The sequence below is a fragment of the Nannospalax galili genome, unplaced genomic scaffold (assembly GCF_000622305.1).
Source record: "Nannospalax galili isolate Female #2095 unplaced genomic scaffold, S.galili_v1.0 scaffold634, whole genome shotgun sequence".
Classification (NCBI taxonomy): domain Eukaryota; kingdom Metazoa; phylum Chordata; class Mammalia; order Rodentia; family Spalacidae; genus Nannospalax; species Nannospalax galili.
Genome location: NW_008336853.1, coordinates 2,336,540 through 2,355,142, shown reverse-complemented (window position 1 = coordinate 2,355,142; position 18,603 = coordinate 2,336,540). Strand labels below are relative to the sequence as shown.

At 45.3% G+C, this 18,603-nt stretch overlaps 1 protein-coding gene across 1 annotated transcript in view; it reads left to right on the top strand.

Moving 5' to 3' along the window:
* The window catches only part of Dnai2 (dynein axonemal intermediate chain 2), a 50,965-nt gene that overhangs the window by 5,271 nt on the left and 27,091 nt on the right, over positions 1–18,603 (top strand). The window contains exons 2-4 of the mRNA XM_008831510.2: positions 10,156–10,349; positions 13,763–13,924; positions 15,465–15,586. Coding sequence (XP_008829732.1) covers positions 10,167–10,349; positions 13,763–13,924; positions 15,465–15,586 — 467 coding nt within the window. The 5' untranslated portion in view covers positions 10,156–10,166. The remainder of the gene's footprint in view (positions 1–10,155; positions 10,350–13,762; positions 13,925–15,464; positions 15,587–18,603) is intronic.

The window sequence follows — 18,603 nt, the reverse complement described above, 5'->3', positions numbered from 1 at the left end:
GCCTCCCAAGTGCTGGGATTAAAGGCATGTGCCACCACGCCCAGCTCATTTTTACTTTTTAAAGAGTTCTCCACACTGTTTTCCATACAGGCTGCACTAGTTTGCAATCCAACCAGCAGTGAATGAACGTTCCCCTTTCTCCACATCCTTGCCAGCATTTGGTATCATTTGTTCTCTTGATCCTAGCCAGTCTGATTGGGGTAAGGTGATACCTTAAGGTGCTTTTAATTCGCATTTCCCTAATTATGATGTTGAACATTTTTTGAGATGTTTCTTAGCCATCTTTATTTCTTCCATTGAGAACTCTGTTTAGATCTTTAGCCCATCTTTTAATTGGGTCATTTGGGTTCTCTATTCTTTGTTTTTGAGTTCTTTATATATTCTGGATGTTAAACCTCTGTCAGATGTGTCACTGGTGAAGATTTTTCCCCATTCTGTGGGTTTTCTCTTCACTTTTTTAATTGTTTCTTTTGCTGTACAGAAGCTTTTTAGTTTAATGTGGTCCCACTTATTGATTGCTGATCTTAATTCCTGAGCAACTTCTGCCTGATTTAGAAAATCTTTTCCTACACTTATGTCCTGTAAGTTACTGCCAATATTTCCTTCTAATAGTTTCAGAGTTCCTAGTTTCACATTGAGGTCTTTGATCTATTTGGAGTTGACTTTAGTGCAAGATGAAAGATAAGGATCTATTTTCATTCTCCTACAGGTAGAGATCCAGTTTTGCCAGCACCATTTGTTGAAGATGCTGTCTTTCCTCCACTGTGGGTTCTTGGCACCTTTGTCAAATATCAGGTGGCTGAAATTGCATGTACTCAAGTTTGGATCTTCAGTGATGACCCGTTGATTTATGTGTCTGTTTTTGCACCAGTACCATGCTGTTTGATGACTATGGCTCTGTAGTATACTTTGAGATCTGATGTAACCCCCCCAGTGTTGCTCTTTGTGCTCAGGGTTGCTTTGGCTATCCGGGGTCTTTTGTGCCTCCATATGAATTTAAGAATGGATTTTTCTAATTCTGTGAAGTGTGTCATGGGGATTTTGATTGGGATTGCATTGAATCTATATATTGCTTTTGATAGGATGGTCATTTTAACAATATTAATTCTTCCAATCCATGAACATGAGAGGTCCTTCCATCTCCTGGTGTCTTCCTCAATCTCTTTCTTTAATGACTTAAAATTTTTCATTGTAGAGATCTTTGGTGTCTTTGGTCATTTTTATTCCAAGATATTTTCACTTTTTTGCAGCAATTGTGAATGGGAGCATTTCCTTGTATTCTTTCTCCAATTGCTTGTTATTGGTATATAGAAAGGCTACTGATTTTTGTAGATTAATTTTATAACCTGCCACGATAGTTTGGCCTCTTCTTTTCCAATTAGTACTCCTTTAATTTCCTTCTCCTGTCTTAATTGCTCTAGCAAGAGTTTCAAGCACTGTGTTGAAAAGGAGTGGAGATAGTGGACATCCTTGTCTGGTTCCTAATACAATAGGAATGCTTCCAGTTTTTTTCCATTTAGAATGATAGTTAAGTATGGGTTTGTTGCACACAGCTTTAATTATGTTGAGGCATGTTCCCTCCAGACCAATACTTTCTAGGACTTTTAACATGAATGCATATTGGATTTTGTCAAAGGCCTTTTCTGCGTCTACTGAGGTGACCATGTCCACTTGCATGTTTTATTACATTTATTGATTTATGTATATTGAACCATCCCTACATCTCTGAAATAAAGCTGACTTGATCATGGTGGGTGATCTTTTTGATGTGTGTATCCAGAGTCTGTATGCGGTTTGCAAGTATTGTGCTGAGAATTTTTGCATCTATGTTCATTAAGGATATGGGTCTATAGTGTTCTTTTTTGATTTTGTCTTTACCCAGTTTGGATATTAGAGTGATGCTGGCTTCATAGAAGAAATTTGGGAGTTCTCCCTCTGTTTCTATAGTTTTGAATAATTTAAGTAGTATTGGTTGGAGGTCTTCTTTAAATGTCTGGTAGAATTCTGCTGTAAATCCATCTGGGCCTGAGCTTTTTTTAGTTGGGAGGTTTTGTATTACTGTTTCAATGTCCTTACATGTTATGGGTCTGTTTAAACTGTTGATATCTCCTTGCTTTAACTTTGGAGGTTCCCATGATTTCAGATATCCATCCATTTCATTTAGACTTTCAGATTTAGTAGCGTATAGGTTTTTAAAGTAGTCCCTTATAATGGTCTGGATCTTTGGGTGTCTGCTGTAATGTTTCCCCTTTCTTCTCTGGTTTTGTTGATTTTGATGTGCTCTTTCTTTCTTTTGATTAACTGGGCTAAGGGTCTGTCTATCTTGTCTATTTTTTCAAAGAACCAGCTCTTAGATTCATTGATTCTTTGTATTGTTTTCTTTGTTTCTGTTTCATTCATTTCTGCTCTAATTTTTGTTATTTCTTCTCTTCTGCTGGGTTTGGGTTTCATTTGTTCTTGTCTTTCCAGTGCCTTGAGTTGCAGTGTTAGGTCATTTATTTGGGCTCTTTCTAATTTTTTAATGTAGGCACTTAGAACTATAAACTTCCCTCTTAGGACTGCTTTTAACGTGTTCCAGAGGTTGTGTTGTGTTGTGTTGTATTCTCCTTTTCGTTGAATTCCATGAATTCTTTTATTTCTTTCTTAATTTCTCCTTTGACCCACTCATTGTTTAGGAGTGTATTGTTCAATCACCACGAGTTCGTGCAGTGACTAGGGTTTCGTCCAGTGTTGATTTTGAGCTTTATTGTTTTGTGGTCCAATAGAATGCATGGAATTATTTCAATATTTTCATATTTGTTGAGGTTTGTTTTGTGGCCCATTATGTGATCAATTTTTGAAAAAGTTCCATGAGGTGGTGCTGAGTAGAAAGTGTATTCTTTGGTGTTTGGGTGGAACAATCGAAAGATGTCTGTTAGGTCCATTTGTTGTATGGTATCATTTAATTCAGAAATCTCACTGTTTATTCTTTGTCCAGTTGACCTGTCTAATGGAGACAGAGGGGTATTGAAGTCCCCTACTACTACTGAGCTGGGGTTAATCTGTGTCTTAAAGTTCTGTAATGTTGTTTTTATGTTTATGACTTTGGGTGCACCAAAGTTTGGTGTGTATATGTTAAGGATTGTAATATCTTCTTGGTTAAATATTCCTGTTCCTCTGATCAGAATGAAGTGACCCTCCTTATCTCTTCTGATTAGTTGTACTTTGAATTCTATTTGGTCAGATAGTAGAACTACAACCCCTGCTTGTTTTTTAGTGCCATTTGCTTGGAATATTCTTTTCCATCCTTTTACTTTAATGTAGTGTCTGTCCTTGAAGGTGAGATGGGTTTCTTGCAGACAGCAAAAATATGGATTTTGTTTCTTAATCCATTTGCTTAGTCTGTGTCTTTTGAATGGGGAGTTCAGGTCATTGATATTTAAGGTTATTATTGAGCAATGCCTAATTATCATATAGGGAAAACTTGGGGGCAGTTTTATTGCCGGTAACTATGCCAAAAGTCATGTTCTAAATAAGGCCAGGCACCTGTGCTTGGAGGCACTTTGCAGATAAGGTCAGGCAGAGAGCAGGAAGCCCTGCTGAGAAAGGAGTTGACCTTAGCAGGGTTCCCCAACAATCATGGAAGATTTTTCTTTCCCCCTCAACTATAATAGACATTTTTTCTGGATATAGTATTCTGGGCTGGCCCCTATTGTCATGTAGAACTGGATATACTTTGGTCCAGTCTCTTCTGGCTTTCATAGTTTGCATTGATAAGTCAGCTGTAATTCTGATGGGCTTTTCTTTGTATGTGACTTGTTTTTCTTTTGCTGCTTTCAGTGTTCTCTCTTTGTTCTGTACATTTAGTGTTTTTACTATGATATGTTGTGGGGAGTTTCTTTTCTGATCCTATCTATTTGATGTTCCATGTGCTTCCTGTGTTTTCACAGGGATGTCTTTCCTTAATTTCAGGAAATTCTCTTCTACAATCCTGCTTAAGATCTGGTCAACACCATTTACTGGAAATTCTTCTTCCTCTATTCCTATGATCTGTACATTGGTCTTTTCATGGTGTCCCACATCTCTTGCATATTCCATTCCTGTGTTTTTAAAAATTTTCCATACTCTTTGCTTGAGTGGTCTAGTTATTCAACTTTATCCTCCAGTGTTGATATTCTGTTTTCCATTTCATTCATTCTAGTGGTGAGGCTTTCCCTTGTTATTTCAAGTTGGCTTATTGAGTTTTGGACTTCCTTCTTCATTTCTGCCTGATTTTCTTCAATGTTTCTATTTCCTTTTTGAATTCATTCAGATGTTTATACTTACCTTCTTTGAGTTCTTTGATTTGTTTGTTCATGTGTTCTTTAAATTCGTTGAATTCCTTGATCATGTTTATGATTGTTTTCTTTTAAATTCAGTGTCCTGGGTTGTCTCTAGGAGGTTCTCCTTGTAGAACTCTTCTACAGGATTGGTGGGGTTTGGTGGGGACATAGTATTTTGGCTTTCCATTTCATTATTCCTTCATTGTGGTTTTGGCATGTGAATTTCTTATGTTGTTTATGATTCTGATATGAGAATTAAGTTGAAATATGCTTCTGTTTGTTTTTTCCGGGTGCCTAGATCCTTTCTTTATTGGTTATGTAAAGCTGGTTGGTACAGAGTTCAGGTTCTCTCAGGTTTATTTTGGAGGGAACTGATGACTTCAGATCAGCTATTCAGGGGTACCCACAGAAGGCCAATTCAGGTTCCAGTCAGGTACACTCAGGCTTCCTTCACCACGTGGAGGCAGAATCCAGGATCTCTCTGGCATTGTCAACCCTATGCTAGAGGGAGGCCAGAGGGGGGCCAGAGCTCAGCCCTCTCTGGCAGTCTGCTGAGATCACAGCTGCTACCTATGGCGGTCTGAACACACCCTCTCAGGCTGTCTGCTAGGATCTCAGCCTTAGCCTACCAAAGCCAAATCTGCCCTGGGGCCTTGGGAGGGGCCTCACAAAATCCCGGGCAGGGGGATGGTATGGTGCAATTAGAGGAAGCTCACCACCACGTGGAAGCAGGATCCAGGGGCTGTCAGGCAGTCCCCTGGGTTCTCAGGCCTTCTGGTAGGGGGAGGCCAGAGGGAGGCCAGAACCCGGCACTGTCTTGCAGTTAGCTTTCTTATATAGCCCAGGATACCAGCCTAGGGATGGTGCCACCCACAGTGGGCTATGTCCTCCCATATCAATCATCAATCAATACAAATTCTCCCAGACATGGATACAGGCCAATACAATCAAGGCAATTCTTCATCTTAAATTCCCTCTTCCCAGGTGCAGCCACCCTAGCCTAACTGGTGAGCCCCAGGTCTGAGAGAGAGAGAGAGAGAGAGAGAGAGAGAGAGAGAGAGAGAGAGAGATTGATTCTGTATATGCCTCTGGGTCTCAAGTTTCCCATGGAGGCAGTCTCCTTGAAACTCCCAGACAACAGTGATACTGCTCTGGTCCCCTCTGTACCCCTCACAGATACCCCGCTTAGGCCTTACTGGGGGAAGCCCCACCCTGTAGCACTTGTCTCCCAAAGAAGAGACCCATGTGACCTCCTTTGCTGACCTTGGGACCTGTGTGATCATCTTTGCTCCATGTTAGCTCATGACAAGAGCTTCCTCTGGGTCCTTGAATGTGCTGTCTTCCTGTCACTAGGCCAGCCTTTAAATGTTTCCTCTGTCTGTCTCCAGGCACAAGGCAAAGCCTCTGTTCTCCTTGAGGCTTGGCCTTAAACAGAGAAAAAGAACAAAGCTGTTAAATTCTGATTGAGGCTGAGGAGGTTAATTTTTTTGTGTTTTTGTTTTTCCTTCCTGGAGTTTCTCAATATTCTTAAGCCTCCTTGTGCCCTCTACGAGCCAGCTTCATCATAGTAACTGGAGAAAGAGAAAGACAGTCCCTAATTGCCTGAATCTAGTGACCCTAACTGGGAAGCACAGGGGCTTTGCACTTGTGCTTGGGAGAGGGGGAGAATTTAATTGACTTTGCATCCTCCCCCCAAGGCCCCATCTTTGCCCCTACGGAATGAAGATGTCAGGGTACCCTGCTACAGATTGCTGCTCTGCCTACCCTGAGCCATTGCTTCCACTCAAGAGGGGAAGTTTCCAAACCACTCTTTCCAAGAGTATGGTTCAGATTGGCTCTGGGAGTGCTTCCAAGTCATACTGTCTTCACAGAGCAATATATAATGAATGACAGGAGTCTCAAGAGTTAACTCTCCTCCTCCTCCTCTTCCTCCTCTTCCCCTCCTCCTCCTCCTCTTCCTCCTCTTCCCCCTCCTCCTTCTCTTCCTCAATCCCTGCTCCACCTACTCCAGTCCACCTCAGCACCTGCTTCTAAATTCCTATTCACCCCTCAGCCTAGCATCTCTCAGAGCTCAGCAGCCAGAGTGACAGGTCTGATTCTTTATCATCCCGGAGCTGTGTAGTTTTTGCTTTATGTTTTGACCTGCAGTCATTTTTTAGTTCATTTAGTACATATGGAGTGAGGTAGGGCTCTATAGTCACTCTTAGGTTTGGAAATGCCCAGTCGTCCCAGCACCATTTGCTGGAAAGACCATCATCTCCCTGTGGTATGTCTTGGTAGCTTTTTCAGAGATAAGCCTACCACAAATACGGCAGTTTACTTCAGAACTTTAAAAAAAAAGATATATTTTATTTATTATTTTTATTTCATGTGTTTGAGTGTATTGCCTACATGTATGTAAGTGCACCTGTGTTGTACAATGCCCACAGAGGTCAGAAGAGGGTGTTGGATCCCTGGAACTGGAGTTACTGACAATTGTTAGCAGTCATGTGGGTGCTGGGAACTGAACTCAGGTCCTCTGCAAGAGCAGTCAGGACTCTTAACCACTAAGCCATCTCTCTAGCCCCACTTCTGAACTTTGTGTGTGTGTGCGTGTGTGTGTGTCTGTGTGTGTGTCTGTGTGTGTGTGTCTGTGTGTGTGTGTGTGTTGCTAGGACTCAGAGCCAGGACCTTGTGCATGCTAGGTGAGCTGTATCCTCAGCCTTACTTCTGAATTTTCAGCGATGTCCCATTGATCTTCGTGTCTTCTTGCACCAGGACCTCACTACCTTGATAGCTGATTGGATTGACTGATGGATGGACAGATGGATGGATTTCAGTTTGGTTTTATGAGCTTGTGTCTCACTGTATAGCCCTAACATGCCTGGAACTCCCTATGTAGACCAGGCTGGCCCAGGATGTACAAAGATTCTCCTATTTCTGCTTCTTGGGTGCTGAGATTACCGATGTGCCACCATGCCTAGCACATAGTTGGGTTTTGTTGCATCTCTCTTTGAGATAGTTTTTTGTAGCTTAAGCTGAAGTCCATAGTCTGTAGTGTAGTGTGACAGACAGACACTATCAGAAGGCCAGCCAGCCTATGCTCAGCCTCCTAATATGTGTGTGGGGGGGAGGGGATCAGAAGGATCAAGGTCCCTTTGGGGTGAATGAAGGGCAGTTAGCAGGAACCACCTGTTATATTCTTAGGTCTTGGTCATCATTGGTGAGGAAGCCCTTCCTCACACTGTGTTTGCACACCAGCCCTTTGGAGCACCCTTTGAAGAATCCTGTGTGGGGCCAGCTCTGAAAAGACCAAGGGCCCAGTCAAAGCCACCCTGCTGGCAAGGGCAGGGCTAGAACTCAAGGTCAGGGTCTTGCCCAGCCTGCTTTTCAATTGTTTTTTTATCTATTATTAGGGGTATAGTTTGGGTGGGGCACATGAATGCCACCGTGCACATGTGGAAGTCAGGGGACAACTGTGGGAGTCAGTTCTCTCCTTCAATCTTGAGCTCCGGGGATTGAACTCAGGTCACCAGGCTTGTGTTACAAGTGCCTTCACCCACTGAGCCATCTTGCCTGTCTCAATTCTTGGTTCTCTTGGCCAGTAGCACAAATCAGATGGTTTCCAGTTTGGCCTGCTGAGGAAGACACCTGGCTTTGTCCCCTTGCAGAGTAGCTCTTGGCTCTACTAGGTGGGGTGATGCAGGAGGCAGAGATTCCTGGTGTGGCCACCAGAGGTGGGGGTTAGAGTCTGGAACTGTGGCCTGGATAAGCGTTTTGGACAGTTGAATAAGTGGCTGGAGGCTTACAGAAGAGATCCAGGCATCTTAAATCTTAAATTGTCATCAATATTGATTCTTGGCTCCCAGTAAGAGTATTGATTTAGTCGAAAGTGTATCATTTTGAGCGTAAAAGCTTTGGAGCCGGGCAGATCAGCTGTACTGTTGTCAGCTATGTGATGCCGGGCAAGTCTTCCAGGGTCCCTGATGTATCACATTCCTTCAAGTAAAATGGTGGTTTTATTGCCCACCTAAGGGCAAGTCCAAGAACCAAAAGCACTCAGATGCATTATTATTATTATTATTATTATTATTATTATTATTATTATTATTTTGGTCTTTTTGAGACAGGGTCTCCCTGCAGCCCCCGCTGGCCTGGAACTCACTATGTAGACCAGGCTGGCCTTGAACTCACAGAGATCTGCCTGTCTCTGCCTCCCGAGTGCTGGGATTAAAGGCGTGTGCCACCACGCCCAGCTATATTATTCTTTTTTTTTTAAGTGTAAAAAAAATATTGAGAATTTCATAATGCATATAAGGTATTTTGATGAAGTCCATGCCCACTCCCTCCTCTCCAGCTTCTCCTGTATCTCCCTATCACTTTTTCCTGATAACTTCATGTACTCTTTTTTTTTAAAATGGGGCTTTTTGCTACTCTAACATTCCCCCCTCTGAAGAGGTAACCCTAAAATCTTTTAGGGATTAGATAAGAGCTCCCAAATACTTTTGACATTTTTGGCCTTTGGAACAGAGTATGTTGCTAAGAGGTCCAAGGACATTTTGACTTTTAGCCAAGAACATGGCTACTTTTCTTTGGGGTCTTTTTACTCTTAACTGCCTAGCCAGTTCCTACCTCCTATTCTTATCTCGCCATCTTCTGAAGAGGTTACCCAAATTGCCGATAGGGAATCGACAGATGCATTATTATTCTTGCTTGAAATTTTTTATTTTGTTTTTGCAAGGTCTCACTACATATCACAGGCTGCGCTGGAAGCCCAGGGTGGCCTTGAACTCATGACAACTCTTCTGCCTCAGCTTCCCAAGGACTAGGACTAGGACTAGGACTAGGACTAGAAATGTGAGTACTACATCTGGATCCAGATGACAGTTGTTTTGTTTTGCTTGCCTTTTTTTTTTTTTTTCTTTTTGTCTTTTTGAGACAGGGTCTCCCTGTAGCCCCAGCTGGCTTGGAACTGGCTATATAGATCAGACTGGCCTCAAACTCACAGAGATCTGCCTGCTTCTGCCTCTTGAGTGCTGGGACTAAAGGAGTGCACTACCACGCCTGGCCATAGATGAGGTTTTTATATTTTATTTATTATTTTTATTTTATATGTACGAGCATATTGCTTGCATGTGTGTAAGTGCACCCATGTCATGCAATGCCTCGGAAGTCAGAAGAGGGCTTCAGATTCTCCTGGAACTGGAGTTAAGGATGGTTCGTAGCCACCATGTGGGTGCTGGGCATCGAACCCAGGTCCTCTGCAAAAGCAGTCAATGGTCTCAGCTGCTGAACCATCTCTCCAGCCCTTAGATGAGGTTTTTAAAAAAGATTTTTTTTTTTTGGTCTTTTTGAGACAGGGTCTCCCTGTAGCCCCAGCTGTCCTGGAACTCCCTATGTAGACCAGGCTGGCCTTGAACTCACAGAGATTTGCCTGCCTCTGCCTCCTAAGTGCTGGGATTAAAGGTGTGCACCACCCACGCCTGGCAAAAAAGATTTCTTTATTCTATTTTATGTGTATGAGTGTTTAGCCTGCATGTATGTAAGTATACCAGGTGTGTGCAATACCTACAGAGGTCAGCAGAGGGTGTCAGATCCCCTAGAACTGGAGTTACAGATGGTTGTCAGCCTCCATGTGGGTGCTGGGAACAGAAACTGGGTCCTCTGGAAGAGCAGCCAGTGCTCTTAACTGCTTAGTCATCTCTCCAGCCCTAATGAGTTTTTAAAATACAGAAGTGGCTTCTGGAAAGATGCCCTAGGATACTCCAACCCTGTAAACCAGATGGAGGACCTGGTCCTGCCCTCTGCTGGCACCTGAGGAGCCAGGCAGTGGCCAGGAGGGGCTCCTCAACCCACAGCTCCCTCTGTCCTGCAGTCGCCATCACCATGGAGATCGTTTATGTGTATGTGAAGAAGCGCAGTGAGTTTGGAAAGCAATGCAACTTCTCGGACCGCCAGGCTGAGCTGAGCATTGACATAGCTCCCAACCCGGAGCTGGCTGCGCTGTATGTGGAACGGAACCCAGTGGACACCGGCATCCAGTGCTCGGCTAGCATGTCAGAACACGAGGTAGGTCCCTGCCTTGATGACCCAGGTTCAGTGAGTGAGTAGGGTGGTTAACGGGGAAGGCAAGTAGGACTGGGTATCCTGTCCACCTGGAAGCTAAGTAGAATGGACATTTGCTGGTGCTGAAGTGTGTGGACAGAGTCACCCAAGACTCACCCCAGTGCTAGGATCAGAAACAAACAACACCAACATTTTCTGGGCCGGAACAAGGCATATGGAACCTGTGGCCCACATGTGGCTAAACAAAGCTGTGAATGTAGCCCAACACAAAGTGGGGAACTTACTGAAAGCATTATGAGATTCATTTTATGTGCATGACAGAGACTCATATATCCAAGCTTGACCTTGAACTTGTTATATGACCTTGAATGGCCTTGAACTTCGGTTTCTCCTGCCCCCATCTCCCAAGTCTGTTTTTTCTAAGTTGCATTGATGTATTTGGTGTGTGTCTGTGTTTGTGTGTGTGTGTGTGTGTGTGTGTGTGTGTGTGTGGCAGAGGTCAGAGAGCAACTTGGAGAGGGTTCTCTCCTACCACGTAGGTCCTGGGGATTAAACTCAGGTCCTCAGGCTTGGTGGCAGGCTCCTTTTCCTGCTGGGCCACCTTGCTGACTGTGTGCGTGCGTGCGTGCGCGTGTATGTGTGTGTGTGTGTGTGTGTGTGTGTGCGTGTGTGTGTGTGTGTGTGTGTGTGTGTGTGTGAGTTGATCATGACATATTCGAGTATGAACTTTGTGGAGGACAGCTGTCAGACTCAGGTACAATATCAAAAAGATTGGACATCGGGGCTGGAGCGATGGCTCAGTGGTTAAGAGGACTGACTGTTCTCTCAGAGGACCCAAGTTCGTGTCCTAGCACCCACATGGTGGCTAACAAACATCCATAACTCTAGTTCCAGGGGATCTGATGCCTTTTCTGACCTCCAATGGCATAACACTAGTGTACTTACATACATGCAAGCAATACACTCATACACATAAAAATAATTTTTAAAAAGATTGGACATGCCTAGAACCCAAATGTTCCTTCCAAATGATATGTCGAGGGCTATCAGGAAGGGGTTTGTTTTCTCTGCCAATTATAGAAAAGGCAGGAAAGAGGTGTTACCAGAAATCATGGTGAGTCCCAGCAGAGCCATCCTATGATACCTGGGAAATCAGGGTCCCCTCTTGGAGCTTCTAGTATCATTGATGCTACAATTTACTAGAGTTTAAAAGGAAAGCCCCAGGGCAGTATGGAAGGGAGGAGGAGGGTGGGGAAGAGAAGGAACATTAGCCTGAGATAAAGTATGGAGGTCTGCTAGCTGGGGCAGGCACAGGGTTGGGAGGGAGTAAGGAGGGCTGGGCAGGTGTGGTGGCGCACGCCTTTAGTCCCAGCACTCACAAAGGCAAAGGCAGGTGGATCTTTGCGTTTGAGGCCAGCCTGGTCTACATAGTGAGTTCTAGGCCAGCTGGGGCTACAGGGAGACCCTGTCTCAAAAACAAAAACAAAAAAGGCATGAAGAAGTCCAAAGCAGAAGTTAGGGTTTAAAAAGTACACTTAGGCTCTGGGAAAATCTGAAAGAAAAAGCCAGAAGAGAAGAAATGGACCCAGCTGAACCTCACGGTGGCTCAGCTAGTGGGTCTGCATTAGGTGGGAAGGAAAAGCACATTATCAACCCAGGGCTGGAGAGATGACCCAATGGTTAAGATCACTAGTTGCTCTTGCAGAGGACCCGGGTTTGGTTCCCAGCACCCACATTGCGGCTGACAACTGTCTGTAACTTCAGTTCCAGGGGATCTGATGCCCTCTTCTGACTTCTGTGGGCATTACACAACACAGGCACACTTACATACATGTAGTCAATACACTCTTTCCTAGGGGTGGCTCCCAACCATTGATTAACCCTTAAATGAGGGGACAGTGGCATGTTTCCACCTAGAGGGAGATTCCATTCTTTACAGGAGGGCTCTGACCTTCTGACCTGAGAAGCCTCTTAGGGTCATGATGGGCATTTGGCACTTTGGGGACAGGTATCAAGAAGGAATTTGAGAAAAGGGAAGTGTCTCACAGGAAGTTCCAGCAAGGGCTGATGGGAACTCCAAAATGCCCCAATAGCTCCCTGTCCACATGACCCAGGGCAACTGCTTAGACTGAGCTAGCCATTTTCATCATGCCCCACACCAACCAGTGAAAGTCTCATTTGATTTGGCCAAAACATGTTCCACAAACGTGTGGATGTGGGCAGCCCTGATGATTTGACTCTGTTTCCCAACCTCAGGGACCCGCATGACTGGGCCTGTGGTATAGCCACAAGCAAAGTGGTGGCCATGTTGGCCACACTACCCAGGCTTTCCAATCACAGCCCAGCCTGGCAAGCCATCTTACTTTGGTAGAACCGGCTTAAAATGGAAAGGAGATGGGAGCCACCATGTAATGGGGATAGGAATTCTTTTGTGAGAGATGATGAAAGGGCTTTGGAACTATGAAGAGTCAATGGCTACACTACACCTCGTGATAATGTTAACAAACTGAGGATGTAGCTCAATTGGTAGAGTGCTTGCCTAGCATGCATTGAGCCCTGGGTTCTGTCCCAAGTACTGCATAAAACCAAGTGTGGTGGCACATATCTGCAAGTGGAGGAAGTAGATGCAAGAGGATCAGATGTTCAAGGTAATCCTCGGCTCCATGGCAAGACTGGGCTACATGAGACCCTGTCTCACATGGATGGATCAATAGATAGACAGATGACTGATAGATAGATAGATAGATGATAGATAGATAGATAGATGATAGATAGATAGATGATAGATAGATAGATGATAGATAGATAGATAGATAGATGATAGATAGATAGATAGATGATAGATGATAGATAGATATGATAGATACCCCCCAAAACCCCAAATTTTTTCATATAGATAGATAGATAGATAGATAGATAGATAGAGGATAGATGATAGATGATTGATAGATAGCTAAATAGATAGATGTGGGGAAGGGATGGGAGGAAGCCAAAGACAAGTTTAGCAGGTAAAACTGTTCCATCTCTACCGAATGTACAAGGAAATTCCTTGCACTGAGTTCCTGTTGATGTTCCATCTCTGTATTGCTGTTTTGGGGGATGGAGGAGTATTCACTGTGCACGGTGGAATCTCATGGGACAGATGGGTGGGCTCCTGGACCTATTCCATTCAGGTAAGGACAGAACTGGGTTGGTCACAGTTGAGGTGGTACTGTCAAGGCCACCTGTAACTACCTGAGGACTGGGATCACATAGGTCCTTGCTTTGTGGCTTTGGTCAGGGCCCTACCCTACCCTTCCAGTCCTTCCCTGAGAGCTCAGGGTCCTGGGATCGAAGGATCCTGGTTTGGAGAAATGGCTGAATCTGTAGACCAGAAGCAGATGCCTTCACCATCTCACCTGTGGCTCTCTGTTTAGGCCAACACAGAGCGGTTCGAGATGGAGAACTGCGGGGTCAACCATGTCGAGGGGGGCTGGCCCAAGGATGTGAACCCCCTGGAGCTGGAGCAGACCATCCGCTTCCGGAAGAAGGTGGAGAAGGATGAAAACTACATCAGTACCATCGTGCAGCTGGGCTCGGTGAGGCCGCCTGCAGCTCCAGGGGTCTGACACCAGTTCCCCCAGGGTGTACCATGCCCTGGCTCTGCATGACCCAGTGTGGGCTCCAGTAGCTATTGAAAGTGGGGAAATGCCACTTCTGACCATTAAGCCCTATAGATGAACAGGTATTAGAAGTCTAAAATGTAGGAAGAGGGCTGGTGAGATGGTTCAGTGGATAAAGGTGCTTGCTGCCAAGCCTAACAATCCCCAGAAGCCATGGTGGAAGGAGAGAGCTGACTCCTGAAAACTGTTCTCTGATAGCCAACAGGTGCACAGTGGTGAGTGTGTGTCCACACTCACACATATACAGTAATAACAAATAAAATATAGGAAGCCTCTCAAGCAAAGAGTCCCCTAAAGAGCCCTACCAATCAGCTAATAGTGCTCGTTCATGCATTGAACTGCCAGGCACGGTAGAAGTTGCAAACTGAATCTCACATACATCCTGCCCCAAAGAGTTTGCAATTCACTCCAAGAGTCCAAAACAGATACAAAGACCTGACCAGATACACAGAGAGAAACACTGTCAGAGAAAGGGAAACTTGTTCATTTGTTGCATAGGAGGGAGGATCAGTCCTGCTGAAGGGATCAAAGAAGGCTTCCCTGGAGGAGAGCATTGGGCTTGGGCTGGACCCTGCTGAGCATCAGGAATAACAGGGATGACTGGGATAGAGGAACCAGTGTTCTGGTTGACAGGGAACAGGATGCCAGTACCATATATGAGCAGTGGTTAATAATCCTGTTCAGCTGGTATATGTGTGTGTGTGTGTTCCCTGCATATGTAAGTGCAGTTGTGCATGTAATGCCCACAGAGGCCAGAAGAAGGCATTGGATCACCTGGAACTGGAGTTATGGACAGTTGTTAGCTGCCATGTTGGGGCTGGGAACTAAACTCCAGTCCTCTGCAAGAGCAGCCAAAACTCTTAATCACCGAGTTATCTCTCCAGCTCCTTCCCCTTTTGAGACAGGATCTCACTAGCCCTGACTGGCCTGGAACTCACTATGTAGACTAGGCTAGTCTTGAACTCACAAAGATCCTCCTGCCTCTTCCTCCCAAGTGCTGGGACTAAAGGTATGTACCACTACACCCAGCCTGAGCCTCTTTTCTTTCCGTCTAGATTTTCCCTAGTCATCTCCTCCCACATGAAATTTTACTGCCAGAGGTGCCTTCTCCATCTGTTACACGCAGTGTATGCATCTGCACTTTGTCTAAAAAGATAGTGGGGGCTCTGTGATGCCATTGGAAGAGCTCCTTGTGTAAACATCACAGCATGTACTTTCACCAGTGGAGATGGCCCCGCTGTTGCTAGGCAGGAGACTTATGGGACCACCATCATCTATGTGGCCTGTCCTTCCTAGAAATGCTATGTGGGACATGTTGAGAATCAATTAACTCACTGGAGGTGATGCTGTCCCCACGGAACACACGTGACCTAAAGGATGGGCAGAGACTCATCACTGCCCTGCTCGGTCTGAAAGGCTCTGTCTTCTCTGCTGATAATTCTCAATGTCCCCCCAGATCATGGAGCACTGCATCAAACAGAACAACGCCATTGATATCTATGAGGAGTATTTCAATGACGAGGATGATGTGGAGGTGACTGAGGAGGCCCCGTCAGCGAAGACCATCAATGTCTTCAGGTAGCTCCAGAGGGAGGCAGGGGTCTGGATACCTGTCTCCTCCACAGGAGGGTGCTCCCAAAGAGGGAACTCCTTGCCTGTCAGTCTATGTAATAGGCGTTTCACTCTGTGCCCTGGGCTTGCAAAGCATCAGACTAAGAAGGTGCCCAGCAGGGCCCCCCGTTGTGGGGGTCTGTCTGGCAAACCTGGTGTGCAGGCTCCAGGAGGAAAACTGTAAGCAGTTTTCAAACTGTGAGCAGCTAGTCACTGTGGCCAAGGAAGTACCACGTGCCAGGCCTCGGAGCCAGCAGCACAGAGGGCACAGTGGCCACCCGCACTCAGGGAACTGGAACTGGCACTGAGCTTGAAGGAGGACAGCAGTTTACCAACAAGGACTTATCCATGTTGTGTGTACGAAGCAACTGTAACTCCTGGACATTGGCTGTGCAAGAGTGTACTGGTTCCAACAATCCTGATACAGCAATGTGATAGAACACCGCGTAGCTGGGAGGAAAATGTGTGGGGCTCGTTTCTGTACTGATTGTGTACAAGCACTGTTATATGACAAGCAGACCAAACCTGCAGGGTAATATGTGGATACTGTTGGGATTTTTTTTTTTTTTTGTCTTTTTGAGACAGGTTCTCTCTGTAGCCCCAGCTGTCCTGGAACTCACTATGTAGACCAGACTGGCCTCGCTTGAACTCACAAAGATCCGCCTGCCTCTGCCTCCCAAGTGCTGGAATTAAAGGCCTGCACCACCATGCCTGGCCTGCTGTTGTTTTAATTATTTTTTTCCTGTAGCCCTAGCTGGCCTGGAACTCACTGTGTAGACCAGGCTGGCCTCAATCTCACAGAGATTCACCTGCCTCTGCCTCCCAAGTGCTGGGATTAAAGGTGAGCACCACCATGCCTGGCGGTGTTTTTTTTTTTTTTTTTAAAACACATTTTTTATTTTGGTTATGTGTGTATGATGTGTGTGGGGGGTGCACACATGGATGTCAGAGGACAACTCTTTGGAGTTGGTTCCAGCAATCAGACTCAAATCATCAGGCTTTCATGGTGAGCCCTTTGCCTGTGGAGCCATCTCACTAGGCCCAGTGCTGCCTTTTGCTTAAATACACACACATATGTGCACACATGCATTCACTACGTTCACATATGCATGTGTGTTTATCTGTGTACATGTATATTTACATGCTTGATATGGAGAGAAGGCTATGATTTTAAACTTTGGGCCTTCAGAACTGAGGGGGGTGGGACATGGTGGCTCACGTCTTTAATCCCAGCACTCAGGAGGCAGAGGCAGGCGAATCTCTATGAGTTCGAAGCCAGCCTGGTCCACATAGTGAGTTCCAGGTCAGCTGGGGCTATAGGGAGACGCTGTCTCAAAAAGACCAAAAAAAGAAAGGAAGAAAGAAAGGGTCTTACTATGCAGCCCGTCTGGGTTGGAACTCACTATGTAGACCAGGCTAGCCTTGAACTCACAGAGATTCACCTGACTCTACCTCCTGACTGTTGAGATTAAAGGGGTGCACCACCACGCCTAGCCTTCTCTTTAAAAAAATATTTATTTTATGTGTATACATATGTGTGGCTATATGCATATAAGTGCAGTGCCTGCAGAGGCCAGAAGAGGGCGTCAGATCCCCTATAGCTGGAGTTACAGGTGAATGTGAGCTACCCAACATGAGTGCTGGAAACCAAACTCAAGTCCTCTAGAAGAGCAGAAAGTGCTCTTAATTGCTGAACCATCTTTCCAGTCCCTTCCGAAACAGCACCCCCTTATGGAGCCCCGACTAACCTGAAAGTCACTGTGTAACCCAGGATGACTTTGAACTCAAGATTCTCCTGTTTTAGCCTTGAGGGCAGGAATACAGGTGTGGTCACTGCACCTGGCAGGAAAGGACCCTTTTCTGACCCAGAGCTGACTGGTGATGGGCAGGGGCAGATGCTCTGTGTGCTGAACATGCCTCAAGGAAGCCCATGGCAACATCACAGTGTGGAAACTGGCTTCCCTCCCTTCCCTTCCTTTCCCTCCCCTCCCCTCCCCTCCCCTCCTTCCTCCATAGCCCTGACTGGCCTCAAACTCAGTTTGTAGCCAGCACTGGTCCTGAACTCCGGATCTTTTCAGGATCTTTCTGCCTCTCCCTTCCAAGTGCTAGGATTACAGGCTCTGTTTTATGTGGTGCTGGGGATCAAACCCAGGGCTTCATGCATGCTAGGCAAATAAATACTCTACCAACTGACTATATCCCAGATCTTTTTGTTGCTGTTTTTAGGGTTAGTGTTAGAATTAAGGTACAGGCTACTATGCCTGGCCAGACAGAAGTTTCTAGCTCATTTGGGCAAATACCAAGAAGTGAAGTGGTTAGATTCTTCATCCCTCTTTATTTTGATGGTCATGGAAGATCAGGCTCCTACTCAAAACTTTCAACAGGCAAATTGAAGCTGGGCATGGTGGCACTTAGTGTCCTGAAGCAGGAGGATTGCTGGCAGTTTGAGGCTAGCCTGGGCTCATAGCAAGTATCAAACCAGGCAGGGCTACATAGAAAGACACTGTCTTGCTGGGGGTGTGGCTCAGATGGTGGAGTGCTTGCCTAGCCCAGGGCTCAATCCACATAAAGTGGGCTGATGTCACACACCTGTAATCCTAGCACTAGGGAGATGGAGCAGAAGACTCAAAAGTCAAGGTCATCCTCAGCTACTTAGAGTTCAAGGTCAGCCTAGATTATGTGAGATCCTGTCTCTCACACACACACAAAGTGTTGAACTGGACTTTGGTGATTTGCTTTCCTGTTTTAATTCTTGTTATTACATTCTAGCTATAACTGTTGAGATTGGGTTGGTTTTCTGCTTATGGGAGTCTTGTCAAATTTGTTTCTTGTATCTGTTTCTTAAAGATTATTTATAGGGGTTGGGGATTTAGCTCAGTGGTAGAGTGCTTGACTAGGAAGCGCAAGGCCCTGAGTTTGGTCCTCAGCTCCGGGAAAAAAAAAAAAAAAAAAAAAGATTATGTGTATGAGGGTTTTCCCCTCAT